At 37.2% G+C, this 19,050-nt stretch overlaps 2 protein-coding genes across 3 annotated transcripts; one reads left to right on the top strand and one right to left on the bottom strand.

The window, feature by feature from the left end:
- Positions 1-221: 221 nt before the first annotated feature.
- On the bottom strand, positions 222-12,881 carry proser1 (proline and serine rich 1). Of its 2 annotated transcripts, XM_008427181.1 has the most exons (12): positions 12,282-12,881; positions 12,149-12,214; positions 11,048-11,116; positions 10,759-10,853; positions 10,555-10,648; positions 10,277-10,387; positions 9,859-9,960; positions 9,048-9,126; positions 8,757-8,849; positions 5,538-6,864; positions 2,307-2,451; positions 222-2,211 (listed from the first exon to the last, which is right to left on the bottom strand). In XM_008427181.1, the coding sequence occupies exons 1-12, from the start codon at positions 12,324-12,326 to the stop codon at positions 2,098-2,100; spliced, it is 2,340 nt and encodes a 779-aa protein (XP_008425403.1). In that variant the 5' UTR covers positions 12,327-12,881; the 3' UTR covers positions 222-2,097. The 2 variants fall into 2 exon arrangements, with proteins under 2 accessions (XP_008425403.1, XP_008425404.1); XM_008427182.1 differs by lacking the exon at positions 8,757-8,849.
- Positions 12,882-13,071: 190 nt separating this feature from the next.
- Positions 13,072-18,770, top strand: vps36 (vacuolar protein sorting 36 homolog). The gene is made up of 14 exons (XM_008427183.2): positions 13,072-13,248; positions 13,467-13,535; positions 13,903-13,973; positions 14,276-14,390; positions 14,509-14,598; positions 14,976-15,062; positions 15,349-15,381; positions 16,280-16,357; positions 16,536-16,670; positions 16,777-16,842; positions 16,967-17,031; positions 17,883-17,967; positions 18,071-18,147; positions 18,280-18,770. The coding sequence occupies exons 1-14, from the start codon at positions 13,153-13,155 to the stop codon at positions 18,359-18,361; spliced, it is 1,149 nt and encodes a 382-aa protein (XP_008425405.1). The 5' UTR covers positions 13,072-13,152; the 3' UTR covers positions 18,362-18,770.
- The last annotated feature ends 280 nt before the right edge of the window (positions 18,771-19,050 follow it).

Genomic DNA, 19,050 nt, shown 5'->3' with positions numbered 1-19,050 from the left:
CATGAGTTTATGGGGTAGGAGTATTTTACTTCCTACTCCTTTTTGAGCACATTAAGATAATTGTGGTACAAGAAATGTGTCTTGCATTCCTTGTTGATGTGTGCAATTTTATATTATGTTCGAAATAAATAAAAAATAAACAGACAGAAAGACAGATATAAAGATGTATATGTATGTCCAACATGTTCTTATTTCAGATAATAAAAAAAAAACATATATCGTACTTTATATTTCATCTAGCTTGGGTAATTTTATTTAAAGGGTGCCCTGACAGTCAATGCAACACAAAAAGAAACAACTACAGAAACTAGATCACTAAGAAAATGTGGAACATATGCAAATACAAACAAGACAAATCCAAAATAAAATGTTCATCATTTAAAACAATCTGTCAACTGTGTATGTGCATGGCAAAGTCAATAAACATAATTTGTTCCTGTTATTTAAAAAAAATGGTTTTAACAATTCATAAACACATCAATCAGCCGTGTGTTATCAGGTGTGTGAGGAACATAAACATCAGCTTCTTCTCAATAAACGATCTGATGATCACAAAGTGAAATAATTTAATCAAACCAAAAAGTGAAACTCAGCTGGGAGCCTTGAGATGGTTGTGAATCAAAACTCACTTAACAGTTTAGGTGATATTCATACAGACAGTTGGGTTTGGGTCAGTGCTTCAACAGCCGCGACACACAGACAGATACACCCAATACATGGGCTACAACTGTCACATTATTTAAGGTCACCCACTGCTGATGACAATGACGACAGCATCCTGCCAAAGCTACAGAGCTACTCCTTTCTTCATTTGAAAGTAAATGTCTTTCATTTGAAAATCATTTAATTCAATCCAATCAAATTTAATTGAATTATTGAGATAAATTAGCATTTCATTGGTAATCTACATTATGTGATGTAGCTGTATATCTGGTCAAATATACTACTGTTACAGTACAGGAATAGTCAGACAAAGTTTGTTTAAAAAAAGGAAAAAAAAGTGAATGACGGTAAAATACTCACAGATATTTACATCAAAAGTCCAAAACTTGACCAAAGCTGCCAAAAATCAATTTTAAGATGGAACAGTCCCCCTCTTCACACAACAGAAAATATTTACAAGACTGAGACTGTCGAAGAGTGAAACCGTTGCAAACTTATAAAATAAAAATCATCACACAGGACTCAAATCTCTCTGCTCCAATCAGGCCAACCAGGAGGAGATTTATTCAGCAAAACTGTGTACTCAGTTCCAATACAGAAAGTCTGCTACTTTTTAATGGTCACAACGCCTTTTATAGGATTTTATATATATTGGTGTCTATTTAGACGTTTTAAAAAATGGAGTTCTTTTCTTCCACTTGTGCAGATCGCTTGGCTCATTTCATGCTGGATTCCTATGAGTGTATTCAGGAACTGTCCACAGCTGAGGCATTTCAATACTTAGTTACGCAAAATGCTGTTTATAGCACTTTTGGAAAATGTTATTTCATATCTCTTCCTGACTTTTCAGGCCTGGGATATTTTATATCACACAAACACATTCTTCTCAGATCAGAATGACCTTGGACATTACACTGACCAAAACTGCACAAACATCATAATTATTCCGCCTAAAAATCCATTTCAGAAGCAGCAGGTCAGTGGAAAGTTCACATTGTAATAACAGGTAAACGACACAATTTATGTGTCCATTCGCTTTCCTGCTGAATCATATAAAACAGTTCATCATGATAATAGCTATAATTTTACATTTGTCATATTTTGCATAATTCTGTAATAAATGTTCATAATAATTATTAAAAACAGGCAAGTCAAGGCTATTGTTTCAACTAGTCACAACCTATGTGTTAAACCTCACAACTTCGTTGCTGATATTTACAACTCCTACCTCCTAGTTATTACAAGTATGCCATACATATCCAGACTAGTGTTTCTTCAATTTAGACGCTCCTTCTGTAACACACACAGAAATGCAACAGTGCTGTTTTGTAGTCCTGAGGGTTCAAGGCCAGTGACACATTACCTCCTAGGAGAACAGGGAGGGGCAAAGCATCGGGTTCAGGGTCTAAGTTTGAATGTGTTGAACTGCATGTTTCACTGCCAGCCCAACTGGGGGTGTAGTCCTGGTTGGAGAGCGAAGGGGTTTCCAGGACCAGGATGGTAGTTGGGTTGGGGAGGAAAGTTCTCTAGTGCAGATGTAGGATGACCCTGAAACACAAAAAAGTAGCTGAGTTTTTATAAGACTCTATTAAAATGATAGTCAAATATTTTGGACCACAGCATACGGTTTTTACGGAACATGCCTGAAGGAGAGCAGACGGCATCGACGGGTTGTGGAGGCCGCTTAGAGCAGCAGCGGAGGCAGAGGGAGGGAAGCCTGGCACTGGAGGGAAGGAGAGCAAGCCAGGGAATCCACTTCCTCCAGGAGCCTGGAGCGCGCCGCTCAAACTGGAAAGCATAAATACTTCATGAGTGCTTGATGGGAAAAGCTTGCAATTTCCTCAGAAGTGTTATAGCTGAACTTTTTTTTAAACATGTTTTATTTTCTATCACATAAACACAATTTAATATAATTACACACAGTCTCCACCTGTGTGTAATTTATAAATGTGCAATAATCAATACATAATGCTTTTATGGCTGTTTACCGGTGTTGCATATATTTCCCTTTTGACACGAAGGGAAAAAACATAACCAGAATACTGACATTAATTCTCCGCTTCAGTGAAACACTCCTCAATCTGCACTGTATTGTGTCACTAAAAATTTCTGCTGTGTTTAAAGAGTTCCGAATTTTCCAGCCACACAGTATAATTTTATAGCACAAACAAGTACCGTATTTTCCGCACTATAAGGCCTCAAAAGCCGACAGTGCGCCTTATAATCCGGTGCGCCTTATATATGGACCAATATTGAGCCACAACAGGTCTAGCAACTACGGTAAGCAGCCGCCGACTTCATTTTCCCCCGTAGAAGAAGTGTGTGGTGCATGCTGGGATAGTTGTCAGAACGCTGGTTTGTTAATAAAGTTTGATAATACAGAGACAGAGACTGCGGCGGCAGCATGTCGGTTGGTCTGTGTTACCCAGAAAGCAGTTGGGCACAATATCGCAACACCAACACCGTGAGTGAAACAACGACTGGGGCAGCCTACTACATAAAGTGCTCGGGGACCACTTCATTACAAAAGTGGATGTGTAATAATAGAGTACGGAACAAATTGGCAACCCAAACTTAGGCATCTATTCTATGCGCCTTATAATGCCTTATATATGAAAAAAAGTTTTAAAATAGGCCATTCATTGAAGGTGCGCCTTATAATTCGGTGCGCCTTATAATCCGGTGCGCCTTATAGTGCGGAAAATACGGTAGTTATAAATATATTTTAATTAATTTATTTTTTAAATTTGAAATTTTTTTTATTCGAACATGATACAAATATAAAAATAAAATAGTGCACAGTAACAAGAAGTGCATAAAAAAGAAGAGTAAATACAGATATTTGTTTCAATTAACATATCATGCTCAAAATGGAATAGGAAGAAGTGAGAACTTATTAACTCCTACCCCCTAAACACTTGAAAACTTACAGTCCTACTGTTATTAACAAAATCAAAGTCAAGTCAAAGTCAAGTGGCAGTCAGCAGTTACTAATATTTACCTATACATTTTCCCTTTTTATGCTGGTTTGTCTTTCCAAACCCTTACACCAAGTGTTATCTTCAATACACAAATTATTGCTTTATCAAATATGACTAAAAAGAATTTTGACTTTGCAATTGCCTTGGAATTAGGCCTCCGTCTCTTTAAAAAGTTCTCACTCTTTCTGAAACTCTGCATCCAGAACGTCGCCACAGTTATATTTCCTCTATCAAGCATTTACAAATGTTCATTGGAGTTCACTGGACAAAAAGTTCATATGATAAACACAGCACATTACCTCCTGGTGTTTGCCATTTGCTGCTGCTAATTTGAAGGAGATGAGTGAGGAAGGAGAATGGGAAGAGTGCTTGGTTCCCCCAGGGATATTACAAACCCGCACAGATACCAAGGGAGGTTTAAAGATTTCTCAAACATGCATGAAAATGTTGAAGTAAACACTCTAGATATGTTTCTGATGAGGGAATATCATTACAACATGATGTAAACCTATCTTTTCCCAATAGTATTAGATCACGAATTACCATGTAACCATAACATTTTTGTATGATGGGATATTGTGATATTTTTGAATATTGATAATAGTAGTACATTTTTTTCCTTTTAGTTTTTTTCATATTAATTGCTGCCTTCTATTCACTCTCTCCTGAGGGAACACCTGCTCTTTCAGCACATGAAATGGCATCAAAAGGTTACGCTTCTGCCTCCGAGATTAAAAATAACTGACAGTCATTATTCTGCCGAGCTGACAAAGAACATAGACAAAGTCTACGCTTGAAATCCTAGAGTAAAAGCACAAGAGGAGTTTTCACAGAATAGGGGAAGCATTAGGTTCATCATGCACAACAGTGGTGGAAAATTGATAGGCAGGATTTATGATACCCATGTGTTTTAACTTTACGAGCAAGTGGAAATCAAGGTCACATTTTTCCACTCATTGTGTGGTAATTCTACCTACTGTTTACTGTGCTGTGCATTATTAGAAAAAGAATGGATGATAAAGCAAATATAATAGCCATTCAAAGTCTGGACTCTGGACTTAATGTTTGTTTAAACTAAATGAACTAAATGGCGTATTACCTGGCAAACTGAATAAGACATATGACATAATGGACATGTTCTAGTTTGGCGTAGGCCAGTAGGAGAATATGGCAGCATGATTAAAAGTAATAGGTTTTAATGTTTTTACCTAAACAACAATATATAATGTGGTCCAAATGCTTTTATTTAAATATTCATTGCTATTGTTGTTAAATTAAAATAATTTTTATGAGAACTTTGAGTTAAATAATGCAATTTTAACGTGAAGTGAACATAACGCATCCTGATGTCATTTCAGCGCACTCCATCTTGGAATGGATGAAAGATGAAGCAGCTTTTGAATATTTTATTTTACAGAGAAGACCGGCAATGTTTTACCTCAAGCCCAGCGCATGCAAGCGCCAAGGGCTGCTACTCGATCAATCTTTACAGTGTTGACTGGGACACAATTCTCATGTTTGCCTTTCCTCTCGGATTATAATCTACCTGTAATTATAATGCCTTTAGCTTTGCTTAAAATATAAGAATAAAAGAACATTCTGCTTACTTACTCCAGCAACTGTTAGGTCATTGCAATAAAAATACTTTAAACCTCAAAAAATGTATGATGTAAAATTTAAAATGTTTAAAATATATATGAGTACTTTGAATTTGCTCCAGCAGGGAATTTGTCCTCTTAGCACACTGTGTAACAAGTGTGTGAGCCTTATTTCAGTCAGCAGACTGGCAGTAAAACTGTCAATTTAAATTGTATTTTGTTAAAACCTTGGTATACCTTTAACGACCCAAAATATTGTGTTGTGAACATCTGAGCAAAAATCAACTTCACCTACCCTGGCTGGAAATTGGAGCTGAAAGCAGATGCAAACCCTGGTAACACTGGTGATGAAGAAGGAACCCCAACTGCGGCTGCCTGTAGCGGGGCCACAGATGCAACTGAAGATGGAGTGGCTCCTGATAGTCCCATGAAAGAAGGCAACACAGGGCTCCTGGTGCCACCCCCACCTGATACAGCCAGTCCAGGAAAGCTTGTGGGGTTAGGCCCAGGAGAAAGGCCTGGGAATATAGAGGGGGCAGAGGTGAGGCCTAGAGCAAAAGGTGAAGGTGCAGAGGGGGCAGCGCCAGAGGCTAAGCCCTGGTAGACAGAAGACGGTGGATGGTTGGTGGAGGGAGGCACTGATGTAGGAATGGTGGCAGAGGGAAGAGAAGAAGACAGCGCCGGAAAAGGGGACAGACCTGGATAATGAGTTGCAGTGGGGCTGGCAGACATTGCTTGGAGGCCAGTGATAGCAACCGGAGTAGGGAGAGACACTTGAGAAGAACCTGAGGGGTGTGTCAGACCCAAAGAACGTGCAAGGGCAGCCTGAGCCGAACTAGGCGTCACCAGTGGGCTGACCGTCGGCGTACCAGAACGAGACGTGCCCTTAAAGGCTGAGGGTATGGGGCTGTTACTGCCACTGTTGCTGCCCCCAGAGTGTCTGTTCAGGGTTCCAGCCACAACGCCTTGAGTTTGAGCCTGGCCTGGGTGGACAGGGGAGGGCTTTGGACTGGGTCCTGGGGTGGAACAGTTTGGGATAACTGGAGTAGAAGATCCAGGAGTGAGAGGGGAAGAGGTATAGCTTCGGATCACCGAACTAGATGGGTTACCTCCTTGTGGGTGCATACCGGAGAAGCTGGGCCCTGACTGCTGGTCTGTAGACTGGGAATAGGCCCTCTGCTGAGCTGAACCCATAGAATTTGACTGCGACTGGGAGTCTTGGCCACTACGGGAGCTAGCAGGGGTACCTGGTCGAGAAAGGCCATGGAAGGGGGAAGAGGAAAACCCCCCATTGCTTGGGACAGGAGTCCCACAAGGAGTCCCCGAGGGGGTGTGGGCTTTAATGACAGATGAAGGCGTAGGGGTGACTTGACCACTGGGGGTGTGCGGTCCAGCTTTTATCACAGATGGAGATGGAGCTGGGGAAGGAGAGGGAGCATTCAAGTTGTGGGAAGGTACCATCCCAGGAAAAACTGGTGTAATTGGGGTGGTTGGGGGAGGTGGCTGAGAAGGTGAAGCCTGGGGTGGGGCAGGGTTAGAAGGAGTGGACCCATGAGGAATGAGAAGTGGCCCACTGTTGACTCCAGGTGTGGTGTTCTGTGGATTCCCAGGTTTGGTGTAGCCTGAAAATAACGTAGAGGTTGTCAAAATTATATTCAATTTATAATTAAGATCTCTGAAAAATAACTATTGTCAGTTATGTTGTGATATATTTAATTAAGATTAAAATAAGCCAAACCATTTGCATAATGTGTATAAAAGAAGAGAAAAAGTAAGGAGGAATAGCAAAGAAGCATTCCTACATGCAGCTTTTTATGGGTATTTGAAATAATAGTTTTTAAAGGCATCTCCTTCTTACCTTTGGGGAAATGTCTGCATCATGGTTTCAGGTTGGTTTGTGCTTAAATTAACTTTTATCACTGCTAATAACTCTTCTCATCTGTGGTTTTAACCTTAAATGGTTCAGTTAAACCAAATGAGAGAAATTTGGTTGCAAGAGATTTTCCCAAAAGGTTTGGAAAATGTACAGCTGTATTTTCAAGAAAGTTGGAATGTCTTGTAAAATCGAAATAAAAGCAAAGCTATCACCGAACTCTTCAAAACTCCCACTATTCTCATGCAGAGAACATGTAGTCTATTTTAGATGTCATTAAGTGAGAGGTGGGATCTTGAAAATCACCAACAATGCATGTCCACTCTCACTTATTTAGCTAAACTGATTGATCATCAGCTGTTAACTTTTGATTATGAAACAAAATTACAAACTTGAGCAGTCAAAAAAAGAAAAACTTGTTTTTTTTATTTATCATTATCCTTTATCATTGAAATACAGGATCTCAAATCTTTTTTTTTTGCATCTTACAAAACAGACCAACTGTTTTGGAAACCCAGCTGTAGTTCCATTGTAAAAAATAATATTGAAATTAAAAAAAGACTACCCCAAGCAATGAATGTTAAATGGAAGCAGATAGGATACTTCTAGAGAGTAAAAGACTAAGTGTCCAAGTTTAAATCTTTAAATATCTTTTTGTCTTTAGAATCCCAAACCTATTCTCACAAGAAAAAATGCATACTCACTGACCAGATAACAGAAATACCTCTGATATTCTGCAAGGCACATAATCTGAAACTGGAGTAGTGTAGCCAAAATGCTTCCTCTTTTGTGTTTGTGTGTGCGAGCCTTGATATTTTCTTAATGATACTTTCAAAACCTAACATAACTAATGTTGCAGTACATATAATTAAAGACAATTCAAAATAAATCTATTTGCTTACAGGAATCATACATTTTCTACTCAATAATTCTGACTCAGATTCATGGATGTTTTGGGACATTTAATTACATGTATATGTTTCTGAAATAATGAAACAGCAATGTTGGAATTTGGGCTTCCCATTTAACAATGTGGTAAAGTTTTTTTTTTGACATCTGAACAATCTTAAATAAGCTTAGTTCCAAAGCACTTCAGTAATCTTACAATGAAGTCTTGGGATGGCAGTTTGTCATCAGTAATATATTTAATATGTTTGCAAAAAGAAATAAAAATAGGAGTGTTAACTATATTTGTACCTTCTAAACAGATTTAGAACTACAAATCTAGTTAAAAACTGTGAAGGTTCTGGCTTTGATTTGCCAGAAACACTACAGTGGATTTTTTAAAATATATTTTTCATAATACTATGTATTATATATATGTGTATATTTTTTATATAATCACTTTTATTATTTCTGTTATAGCCATAAATGCTCTAGAATATTATCTAGTATAAGATATTACTGTCCATCCCTAGTATTTACCCACAATATATAGATAAGAACAATTTAGCAGTAAACTGTAATTGCAACTTGTTGCAATTTGTAGTATCTTTCTGGTCAATCAATGCGCTCCAACAAAAGTTAAATTGAAATCAGTTACCTGATAAACTGAAGAAGCACAGGTGAGCAGCATGCCAGCAAGGTAAGCTGCAAGCTTCAGAAAGAGTCTAGGCACAACTTGCCTTAAAGGAATCATACCTGCTATTTTGTGAGAAGAGTGGTAGGGGGGAGGGGGCACGTTGGCTGTTATGACCCCTCCCACAGAAACAAGGCCTGCGTTGTTGTACGCACCTAAGTAGCAGTTGCAGATATTAAAGTTGTCTGCATTACAAGTGTGACACAAACTTACAGAATAAGCTTCCAAATGTCAGAAAACACACCCTGTGACCGCATTCTGTTTTTAAATTACGGATAGGCTGCATGATGTTCAAAGTAAATCTAAAGTAGGTTACACTGAAGAGACGTGTGCTTTGTTTTGTTGTTTCTTACTTGGTGCGATGGTGGCATGAGGCCGGCAGGGTGGGATAGGGTAAGGAACAGGTCGATGAGGGTTGTAAGTTGAGGGAAACTAAAAACAAAAAACAAAATGTTTAAACACTTATAAAAGCCCATAATACAAACCAAAACTTGTACTGCATGATGTACTTTATTGAGATTCTGGTTTGAAATTGTGGCAACCTTCAGAAGTCACCAAATTTGAAAATATTGTAGCGTATTAGGTGTTGCAAAAAGGTTTATTTTAATGTGGGGTTTTTTTATGTCTTTTCAATACAAATGCCCACATCTTTTCGATTATTTGTAAAAAAAATAAATAAATAAAGAACAAGGTCTAAAAACCCAGTGTCCTATCACTACTACTTCACACACATACTATTATTACACAATTATTCACAACCTTGTGTTGATATGTGTCTTAAAATTCCCAATAAAATACATAGAATTTTGTGAATGCAATGTGACAGATTGAAAGTTCCAGCATACTTTGTGATGCACTGAAAATAAAAGTCAGGTGACCTTTAAAAAAAAACTAAACAAAATTGAAAAAGAAAATAGCACAAATTCCTTTCTGCATATCATCACAGGTCCATATCAGTTCCCACAAATCTTACATTATACAGACGTCCAGTCAAAACAATAAAAAGAAGGTGTGTCTTTTTAGGGCTCTCATCAATCGTTAGCTCAGGCAACACAGTTTTGGAACATGGAAACCTGTTGCGCAATCAGATTTCACCAAAATAAAAAATGTGTTGTATTCTGACACATATACATAGAAACATCTCATTATCAGTTCAGGACTTACAGGTTTGAAAGGTCCTATAATCCTGGAAGCAATTCCTTTCCCCTCCATACTGCTGGAGCCGTCATCTTTTTTCTCACTGTCCTTTTTAATTGGAAGGATTCCCTGAGGTTAGAAGCAAAATATGTCATTTAAAAACCATAATCCTTAAGAAAAACATAAACATTCAACCTCAGACACACAAGTTTGCCTCTTCTTTTTAATGTATAATTCATCCAATCAAAAAAATTTAATCAGCAAGCATGTTTCATGTCAATGGCATTTTATAACAATCTCCATATCTGGGGAAAACAAAACAAGACTATACTATGCATTGAGGAGATTGCAGCAGAACTGCTGCCACTTAGGTTTAATATAAATACAGACATTTCATATAAATTATACTCAAGTTAGTTATTAATTAAATATTGTTTATACTCACAGGAAAAGTGCCAGTGACCAAGCTGGGCCTGCCTTTAGGGTATGGATTTCCCGGAATCATTCCACAGGACGAGATCATGGCTACAGGAGCCTTGCAACCGACCTTACAAACCTAACAAGACAAAGACATGCATTTTTTATTAATTTTTGTATTTTATATTTTTAAAATGATAAATTACTTAACTCATTTAGCTCTCAAAGCAGCTAGCACTTTTTTTCTTAAAACAAGTAATTCTTGATAAAGTATAAACTGTTTTTTTTTTTTTTCTTTGTACTCACCTGCTCTAATATCCTGCGAGCGCGTTTCTTCTCGGATGCATGTATCCGGAACAGATCCTCCACCGGTCGATAATTCTGAGCATCCGAAATATTCCTGTATGGAAACAGACATGCCTACTGAATAAACCATCAATCAACTGAAAAATCACACCGATTTACAAACAACATTTGACCACGTTAAATGGCATTTTAAACTGTACTCACAAAGCTATTAATTCCAGGACAACAAGTCTGTCCTTGGAGAAGGTGAAGCAGTTCAGAATGTTTGCAACTTTGGTTGTAGGGATTGCAACCATTTTCTAAAGACAGTAGAAAGAGGAACAGATACAATATTAGGCCTCCATTTTGTAAAGAGTTTTTAAGACATGCCTTGCTACCCTGGTAAGGAGAGATTGCTCTAGTAGAGGGAGCACTGTGACCATGCGGTATGTGAGGCTGATCAATGAAAATATGAGCAGCACAGCCTGAGTTAGTCAAAAGTGCTCCTACTTACATGCTGCAGTGCTTTAACTGCTTTGATCTGCGGTTCTGCCCATGAGAAGTACTTCAGGATTTCCATCACCTGCACACATTAAGTGCCTAATTAGAACTAATGAAGTTAAAAAGAGCTCTCTGGAACAACAAAACACAAAAAATATAATACTTTCTGTAAGGTGAAATGTAATGCTTTGCAAAGAATTCAGACCACAGGAACTTTGGCACATTTTGTTACAACTACGACCTAAATGGATTCTGTTACACAAAAGGAAATTGTGAAATGGTTTTCAAACTTTTTAACAAATAAATGTCTGCAATGGCTGTAGTGTTACATATTTATCCCTCCTTGGATCAATGGGGCAATCCTTTTTAGAACTATCTTTAATTATTATCACAGCTGCACATCGTCAGAGCATATCTGTACCAACTTTACACATCAACTGAACTTGTTGCCCATTCTTTGCAAAAATAGCTCATGCTCAGTCAGATTGGATGCAGCAATGTACAAGTATTGCCACAGATTCTCTGCCATGGTCTCTAACAGACCTTTTTCTACAGTTGTCATCATTTAGCTACATCTACATTCCCAATTTCTCTGACTAGATTCCTTATCCCTGCAGAGGAAAAGCATCATCTTGATTACACCACCACTACAATGTTTTACCATAGGGATGGTGCGTTAAGGGTGACATGAGGTCATTAAGTTTTTCTGGTTTTGTCTGACCAGAGCACATTCTTCCACATGTTTACTCTCTCCGACACTGAATGTGTCAAAGTTGAAACTGGAGGTCGACAGTTCATCATTTTGCTACTCTTCCATAATGGAGATTAACTGTGCTGTGGCCCGTGAGCTTAGGTAAACGGCCACATCTTGGTAAGTTTGCAATCATGCAATATTGTTTCTATGTTTAGAAACAATATGGAAAAGCAAAATGTGGAAAAGCTCCAGGGCTATGAATACTTCTCACAGGCAGTGTAGTCATATTGTTACATTTGTCACTGAAATAAGAAATTTGATTTAAAATTTTATCCATACTTTAAAGTGATTCATGTGTGAATTACCACCCATAGGATATGTAGCAACCATAAAGATGAAGGAGTCTGGGCAGTACCCTACCTGCTCACTGGAGAAATATCCATGAACCTGCTCTATGGCTCTGATCCGCTGATCCGTAAGGACACACTGAAAGAAAGTAGACCGTCAACAATATTGTAGAATAACAATTACAAATCAGACACACGTTTAATACCTTTCTTATCTCATCCAAGACGATGTCAAATGATTTCTTATCCATGTTTGATTATTTGTTATTGATTATAATAGAACTATAAAGGTTAATGTAGTATTTAAAATACAACAAGTGAGTTCAGATAAAATAAAAGGCATTCGGATACGATTAGGTTAAATCTATTTTCTGTTCCTCGACTTGTAACGTAAACTCATTTTTTACTAAAACCAAGATTTAAGACATTATACGAGTGCAGTGAAATATTTAATAATTGCATGGTTAAAATACTCCTTAAGTAACTTAGCTCTTGGACAATAAACAATGACTTCCAAATAGGAGATATGTCTGCAGAGCAGAACCAAATGTGGCTGTAGCTAACAACAAGCTAGCGTGCTACAGTTATTCAAATCGAGACGACGATGTGACAAAAAGATACAATAAAAAATACACAAACAAATATGCGACCGGTCGTACAGTCAAGTATGATTCAAACAGGCTCGTAATAAAATTACAACCGTTCCAAGCACATTTATAAAAATCGTTAAAATGTGAATGAAGAGTGCAAGAAACGGCACAAGTTCAGCTAGCTGGTGCTGCTGACAGCTGGCGCTAGGACGTCAACAACGAAAGGACACCCGTGACGTACCCGATCGCAAACATTTAGTGTAGTTTTTTTTTTAACAGTAGCTAACAACTAATCAGGGAAAAAACACCCCATATTATAATTCATACATATTTAACATGAATTCTGCAACATTTATGTTTTACAGTTAATGCTATATTTGTGATTCTATGCAGGCAACTTTTAAACAGCTTACAGGAAGTAAATACAGAACGGGTGTTTGCAACGGAGCAATATATTGTTTTTGGTCTTTTCCTTCTAAGAGAAAAAATGGACCGGTTTTCGTGGTCAAATGGGCTCTTAGAAATAAACGAAACTTTAGTGATACAGCAGAGAGGTGTCAGACTGTATGATGGTGATGATAAGGTAAAGTTTTATTATTTATTAGCAGTTTTTTTTTCTATTGCTATCTAAACAGAAGCGAAAAATTAAGTAAGACATTATGTAAATTAGATTGTAGTGAGTCGAGGCACTTTTCATTATACATGCAAGTATTGAAAAAAAATTTCTATAAAACTGTTTATACTCGAAACATGTTAAGATTATTGCTATAATGAAAAAAATACTTCCTGTGTTACTACCAGGCAAAATTGGATGTTGGAGTCGCCTTGTTGAGTACACATCGGTTGATCTGGAGGGACGGAAAGAATCACGTAAGGAAATTTTAAATACAAATAAAGCAAAGGTTATTCATTCTCATCTTAAATTGATCTTTGACTCAAAGATTAGCCATAAAGTAAGAGTTTACACATGCAGCATTGTTTGCGGATATGAGATGTGTAGTTATAGTGTTATTACTTATGGTACACTCATTTTATTGTAAATAGCAACTTATGATTGTTGTCATGTAACTTAAACATGAAACCAAAACTTTGGTTAACATTCACCCTAAATAGTTTATTCATATTAGTAGTTTTTGATCTTGCTTTAACATTTAAGGAGATTATAGTTAAAAGTACTTTTTTATGATTTCTCTAATTGTGACTTGTGAATTTCTTTTCTTTTTTTCCCACTTGACAGGACTGCTGCATGGCCATGCCCCTGTCTCAGATTATTTTCTTTGAGGAGCAGGCTGCAGGAATAGGAAAGAGGTACACAGAAGTTGGATAGTTAGTTAGCTAGTTTCAATTACCTTACTGTAACAACCGTTCCCATTGTCAAAAGTGTAGTTGTATAATACGGTATGATAATACATGTGGCCCTATTCCTAGCCCTATTTTAAAGATTGAGAGACTCTGGCAATGTGATTATGAAAAAAATGCACACAAAAAATTAACGATAGTGATAAAATATGATCATTAATCACAAGTAATAATTCCTGTTTTAGTAGTGTCACACAACTTAAACCTTTTTTTTTTAAGCTATGATTAACTGTTTTATTTTTACCTTAAAGTGCAAAAATAGTAATCCACCTGCATCCATCACCTGCCAACAAGGAGCCTGGTCCATACCAGAACAGCAAGTACTCTTTCATCAAGCTGTCTTTTAAAGAACATGGGCAGATTGAGGTATTCCCACATGCACACAACTTTCCAGAGCTCTCTCTTTTTTAATCTTTGCACTCTCTTCTTGATTTTCTATTCTTGATTACCTGGCTGGAACTGACGCCGTACCATTTAATTGCAGTTTTACAGGAGACTGACAGAAGAGATTACCCAGAAAAGGTGGGAGAATACGCCAGTTTCACAACCCATCTCAACAGGAACTGGGCCTCAGGTTAGAATCTGAACAACATCCTTGTCAATTTATCTTAATCACAACCCTGTTCTTGACTGCAAGATATGAGGTAGAGGATCGTCCTGCTGCAAATTTAGGACTTTAAAGATTCAATCAGATATTTGTGAGCAGTTTAATTGTTAACCACTGGGTGGCAGTCTTTTTTTAAAAAATGTATGTTAGTTGAGCTAATTAAACATAGTTTAAAAAAAAAAAAAAAACATAGTTAGATTAGTCATCCACCATTTTCCCTTAACATTTTTAATTACAGGGAGTTTTCTCTGCTGTTATGTTTCTTTGTCCTTGGATTATAGTCATCAGCTGTTGAATTTACTGTTTAACTGCATGCGTTTTTCTTTCCCTTTGTGGTCATGTAGACAGGAAGGACACGTGCAGTGGGAATTGTTGGCATTGAAAGGAAGATAGAGGAGAAGAGGAAAGAAACTGACAAGAACATTTCTGAGGTAATCTCAGCAACAAAAAAGCAAAGGAATTACCGTATTGAGATCCTGTATTTTCAGCTGATTCGTGGAAATATCTCAGAAGGCAGAAATGAAATCCTGATATCACATAAAATATAAAAGCTACTAAAGGCAATGATATGGAGGAATAGCAATTTAAAAGCTAACATGAAAGTTGCATTTTAACTGTCTTGTGGTCATGGATAGAGTGTTCTGTAAAATATTTATGTTTTACTATTAAATCTTCTGAACATCTGAAGCTTCAATAACTTTTCATATTCGTGTTTAGGCCTTTGAGGACCTCAGTAAGCTTATGGTGAAGGTAAAGGAAGCTTTTATTGTGTTATCCTGCAAATATATAATGGAAATTATCTCCAAGTACATTGCAAAAGTAATCATACCCCTTGAATTTCACAACTGTCAATGTATTTTATTTGGACTTTATTGGACAAAAACAATTGCGACAATTTTTTCAAATGAAAATGTTCCATGCATTTGATTTCAGCCATCCTGAGTAAATAGTTTGTAGAACCATTTTTTGAGGCAATGGCAGGAGCAAGTCTGTTTGGGGTATGTCTTTATCAGTTTTGCACATTTAGAGATTGAGTGATTATTTTTAGGGGACTTTTTTTTCTGTAAGGTAGTCGGGCTATTTAGCTAAATTTACCATACTATTACCATATTTCACCATGTGAATGATGTGTTCAGAGTTACATATATTGTCAGTTTTTCCCAGGATGTAATCCTGCCTGAAGATATTATCTGACCACAGTACCTTCTTCCACATGTTTGTTATGTTCTCTATGTAGCTTGTAGCAAACTGGAACAGGAGCTTCATAAGACTCCTTTCCAAAGCCTTCTTTTTTAGCTCCACAACCCTGACATGTCCGGCATATTATACTAATTGGATCACCTCTGAAAGCAGTTGTTGCTGTGTATTTTATTAAGGGGTATTAGATTATAGGGGGCTAAATGCATGTGTATTCATATTAGCATTTGTCATTTTTCTTTCTCTATACAGGTAAACACTCCTTTGTGTTGGTTGCAATCATGTTATGTCCCAATAAAATACATTTTTGGTTAGATGACACATTTTGAAGAGGTTAAAGGGGTAGGAATACTTTTGATGTCCATGTGTTCAGTCACAAGTGAAAAGACTGCATATTATTTATCAATATCAACCTCCAGTGTGATATTCTAAATGACCCTCTAACTGGCAGGCCAAAGAGATGGTGGAGTTGTCCAGATCTATTGCAAGCAAGATCAAAGAAAAACAGGGAGACATTACAGAAGATGAGGTAAGAATATCAGCAACAACATGAGATATAGTAACACTTTTAAAAATTAAAGTTTTTCCCATCATTCTCCAAATTTACTAAAGTATGAATCGGATACCGTATTGATTGGTGTTAACTTATTGATGCTCAAAGATTAGCAACATTTTTTTTGAATCTACAGTTATGTTTCTTTCCATAGACAATTCGCTTTAAGTCTTACCTCTTGAGCATGGGCATTGCTAACCCTGTTACCAGGGAAACACACGGATCTGGTACTCATTATCATATGCAGCTGGCTAAGCAACTGGGAGATATGCTGCAGGCTCCTCTGGAGGTGGGTGTCTCACCTGTCTGCTGTCTACACAAGAATAAAACAAATTCAGGTTTTATTCTTGCGACGCTTGCATAAATTTCATACTCTCTCTATGCTGCCATCTCAGGAGCGCGGCGGTATGATGGCTCTCACAGAGGTGTATTGTCTCGTCAACCGTGCCAGAGGGATGGAGGTGATGCTCACATGTTGATCGTGTCAGCTGATGTTTCATGTGACATACGTTGGTAATTTGTACAGTTACACCCCAGACAAACATCTATGCTTATGGAGGTTTTTTTCTTTCCTTTTTCCCCCAGCTTTTATCTCCTGAAGATTTGCTAAACGCCTGCAAAATGTTTGAGTCCCTGAAACTCCCCTTGAGGTGAGTTTGACTTGTTTGTATTGCATTGTTTAAATTATCTGTGTGCGTTACATTCCTTTAGATGCTGAGAAGGTTAAGTGTTTAGCATAGACGAAACTGACCAGGCTCTTCCTGCCTGGCTTCCTGTTATGAGAACGTCTGTCCAGGCTTCCGCAGCTGTCATTTCCTGTTACTTCCTCTGTTTTTTTTTTTTTGGGGGGGGGGGGTTGTCGTTTCTTTTTTYTTTTTTTTTTTTGTTTGAAATAACAAAAGCCAAGTTTTCCCATATTGGTTTTGGGTAACTGGTCCTTGTGAACCTAAACTTTGTATTTCAATAAAGTAATCGTGGACCTTTTCAAAAAATGTTCTGCAACAGACCTCTATACATATTACTGGCATTTTATTTGACAGAGAACTGGTGAAGTTAAGGAAGATAAAACATGGGTGTCAAAATTGTTATCTTCTTAAGTTGGAGTGTGGAAGCCATATGTTTAAAGCCCCTTTTAATCTGGTGTCCTGAAATAAAACCAGAGGATATTTGTGTCTCATTAACTTATTTTTGTTGGTCTTGTCTCAGTTATTGCCATGTTTTATTCCTTTAGGTCAGATGCCTAAAGGAATAAAACATGTCCTGATCATTTATCAGTCCTGATCAATCACTTCTTTTCAACTAGTTATAAGATGATTCACATTTTCCCACATCCTGATGTACTGATTAATAAACGGTGCCTTTCTTGCATATTTTATATGTATATTTTGTATGTATTGATGTCCATGTTTGTTTTAGCTTTACTCTCAATGCCTGACTGATTTCCTTGCTTTAATTTTTTTTTTGTTTGTTTATTTGTTTTGGCGTCTTGTCTTGTGTGTAGGCTGCGTGTGTTTGACAGCGGTGTGATGGTGGTCCAGCTGCAGTCTCACAGTGAAGAGGAAATGATAGCCTCAGCTTTGGACAATGTGAGTTTCAACCTTCACAAACATCATACCCTAGCTTGTTCCACTATCTGATAAATATTTGAGGTATTTACCTTTATTATTTGTCTTTGTGATTTAATTGCAGGTGACAGAAAAAGGCTCCCTGACAGCAGAGGAGTTTGCAAAGCTCTTGGGTCTTTCTGTTCTTCTGTCTAAGGAGCGGTAAGCTAACATAAAATAGTCATCATCTATGTCTTTTGATAGTTGACAATTGATAGTCTTTTTTATGTTTTTTTTTTTTTTTTGCTCAGGTTTGCACATTTTATATGTGTTCTGTTTGCTTTTCATTCTCAGGTTGCTGCTTGCCGAGAAGATGGGCCACCTATGTAGGGATGACTCTGTTGAGGGTTTAAGATTTTACCCAAATAGTTTTTGATCTGTTTAAATAAATGCTAAGAATATAGGATGAACATAAAAAGTATACATGATGAACTCTGTCTGGTGATGACACTTTGCTGTTAGTGTGGGTCTTCTTCGTTGCTGTTCTATTCTTTTTTTTTTGTAGAATACCTAATCTGTGAGGCAAAGTTCTTGTCTTAATTATCGTTTTTCTAAATTACCTCTAAATACTGTATATAAGGAGACAATTCTACATTATTTTACAGAATGCACTTAATGCTTTCTGTTTATTTGATATATTGTTTTCCACTTTCTTGTCTTTGTGATTTACCTGCAGGCTTATTTGAAGCTAGCACACTGTTATGAAACTCTTGCAGCCTCTAGTATCTGGATCCATTGTTCCAAAGTAAGCCACACATTTTTTATAATAAATGGTTGGAAACTTTTGCTGTTGTCCTGTTTGTTGTGCAATTCTCATGCATGTCTGGATGCGCAGCATTTCAGCGAACCATGTTACTTGACTTCGTCTTTGGTATTTTGTCTTTCGGTCTTGTCTATCACAAAAAGTTTGTTCTGTTCCATCATTTTCATTAGAGGTCAAAATTTAATAAAGTCGCTACACAGTTTCCTTCCAATTTGGCTCATTTCCTAGAAAACGGGTCAATTCCAAATGACCACTGTCAAACTAAACAGATTTGTGACTAAATATAAATCCAAGCATTTTAT

The sequence above is a fragment of the Poecilia reticulata genome, linkage group LG14 (genome assembly GCF_000633615.1).
Source record: "Poecilia reticulata strain Guanapo linkage group LG14, Guppy_female_1.0+MT, whole genome shotgun sequence".
Lineage (NCBI taxonomy): Eukaryota > Metazoa > Chordata > Actinopteri > Cyprinodontiformes > Poeciliidae > Poecilia > Poecilia reticulata.
Note: the sequence above shows the minus strand (reverse complement) of the source record. Positions and strands in the feature narration are given on the sequence as shown.

Bases quoted from the DNA above. Each gene is read 5' to 3' on its own strand.
- vps36 (XM_008427183.2), top strand. From the start codon at position 13,153: ATGGACCGGTTTTCGTGGTCAAATGGGCTCTTAGAAATAAACGAAACT. The intron at 13,536-13,902 runs GTAAGGAAATTT...CCCACTTGACAG, and splicing joins GGAGGGACGGAAAGAATCAC to GACTGCTGCATGGCCATGCC. The intron at 16,671-16,776 runs GTGGGTGTCTCA...CTGCCATCTCAG, and splicing joins TGCTGCAGGCTCCTCTGGAG to GAGCGCGGCGGTATGATGGC.
- proser1 (XM_008427181.1), bottom strand. From the start codon at position 12,326: ATGGATAAGAAATCATTTGACATCGTCTTGGATGAGATAAGAAAG. The intron at 12,215-12,281 runs GTATTAAACGTG...ACTTTCTTTCAG, and splicing joins TCTTGGATGAGATAAGAAAG to TGTGTCCTTACGGATCAGCG. The intron at 2,212-2,306 runs GCATGTTCCGTA...TTTGTGTTTCAG, and splicing joins TGCCGTCTGCTCTCCTTCAG to GGTCATCCTACATCTGCACT.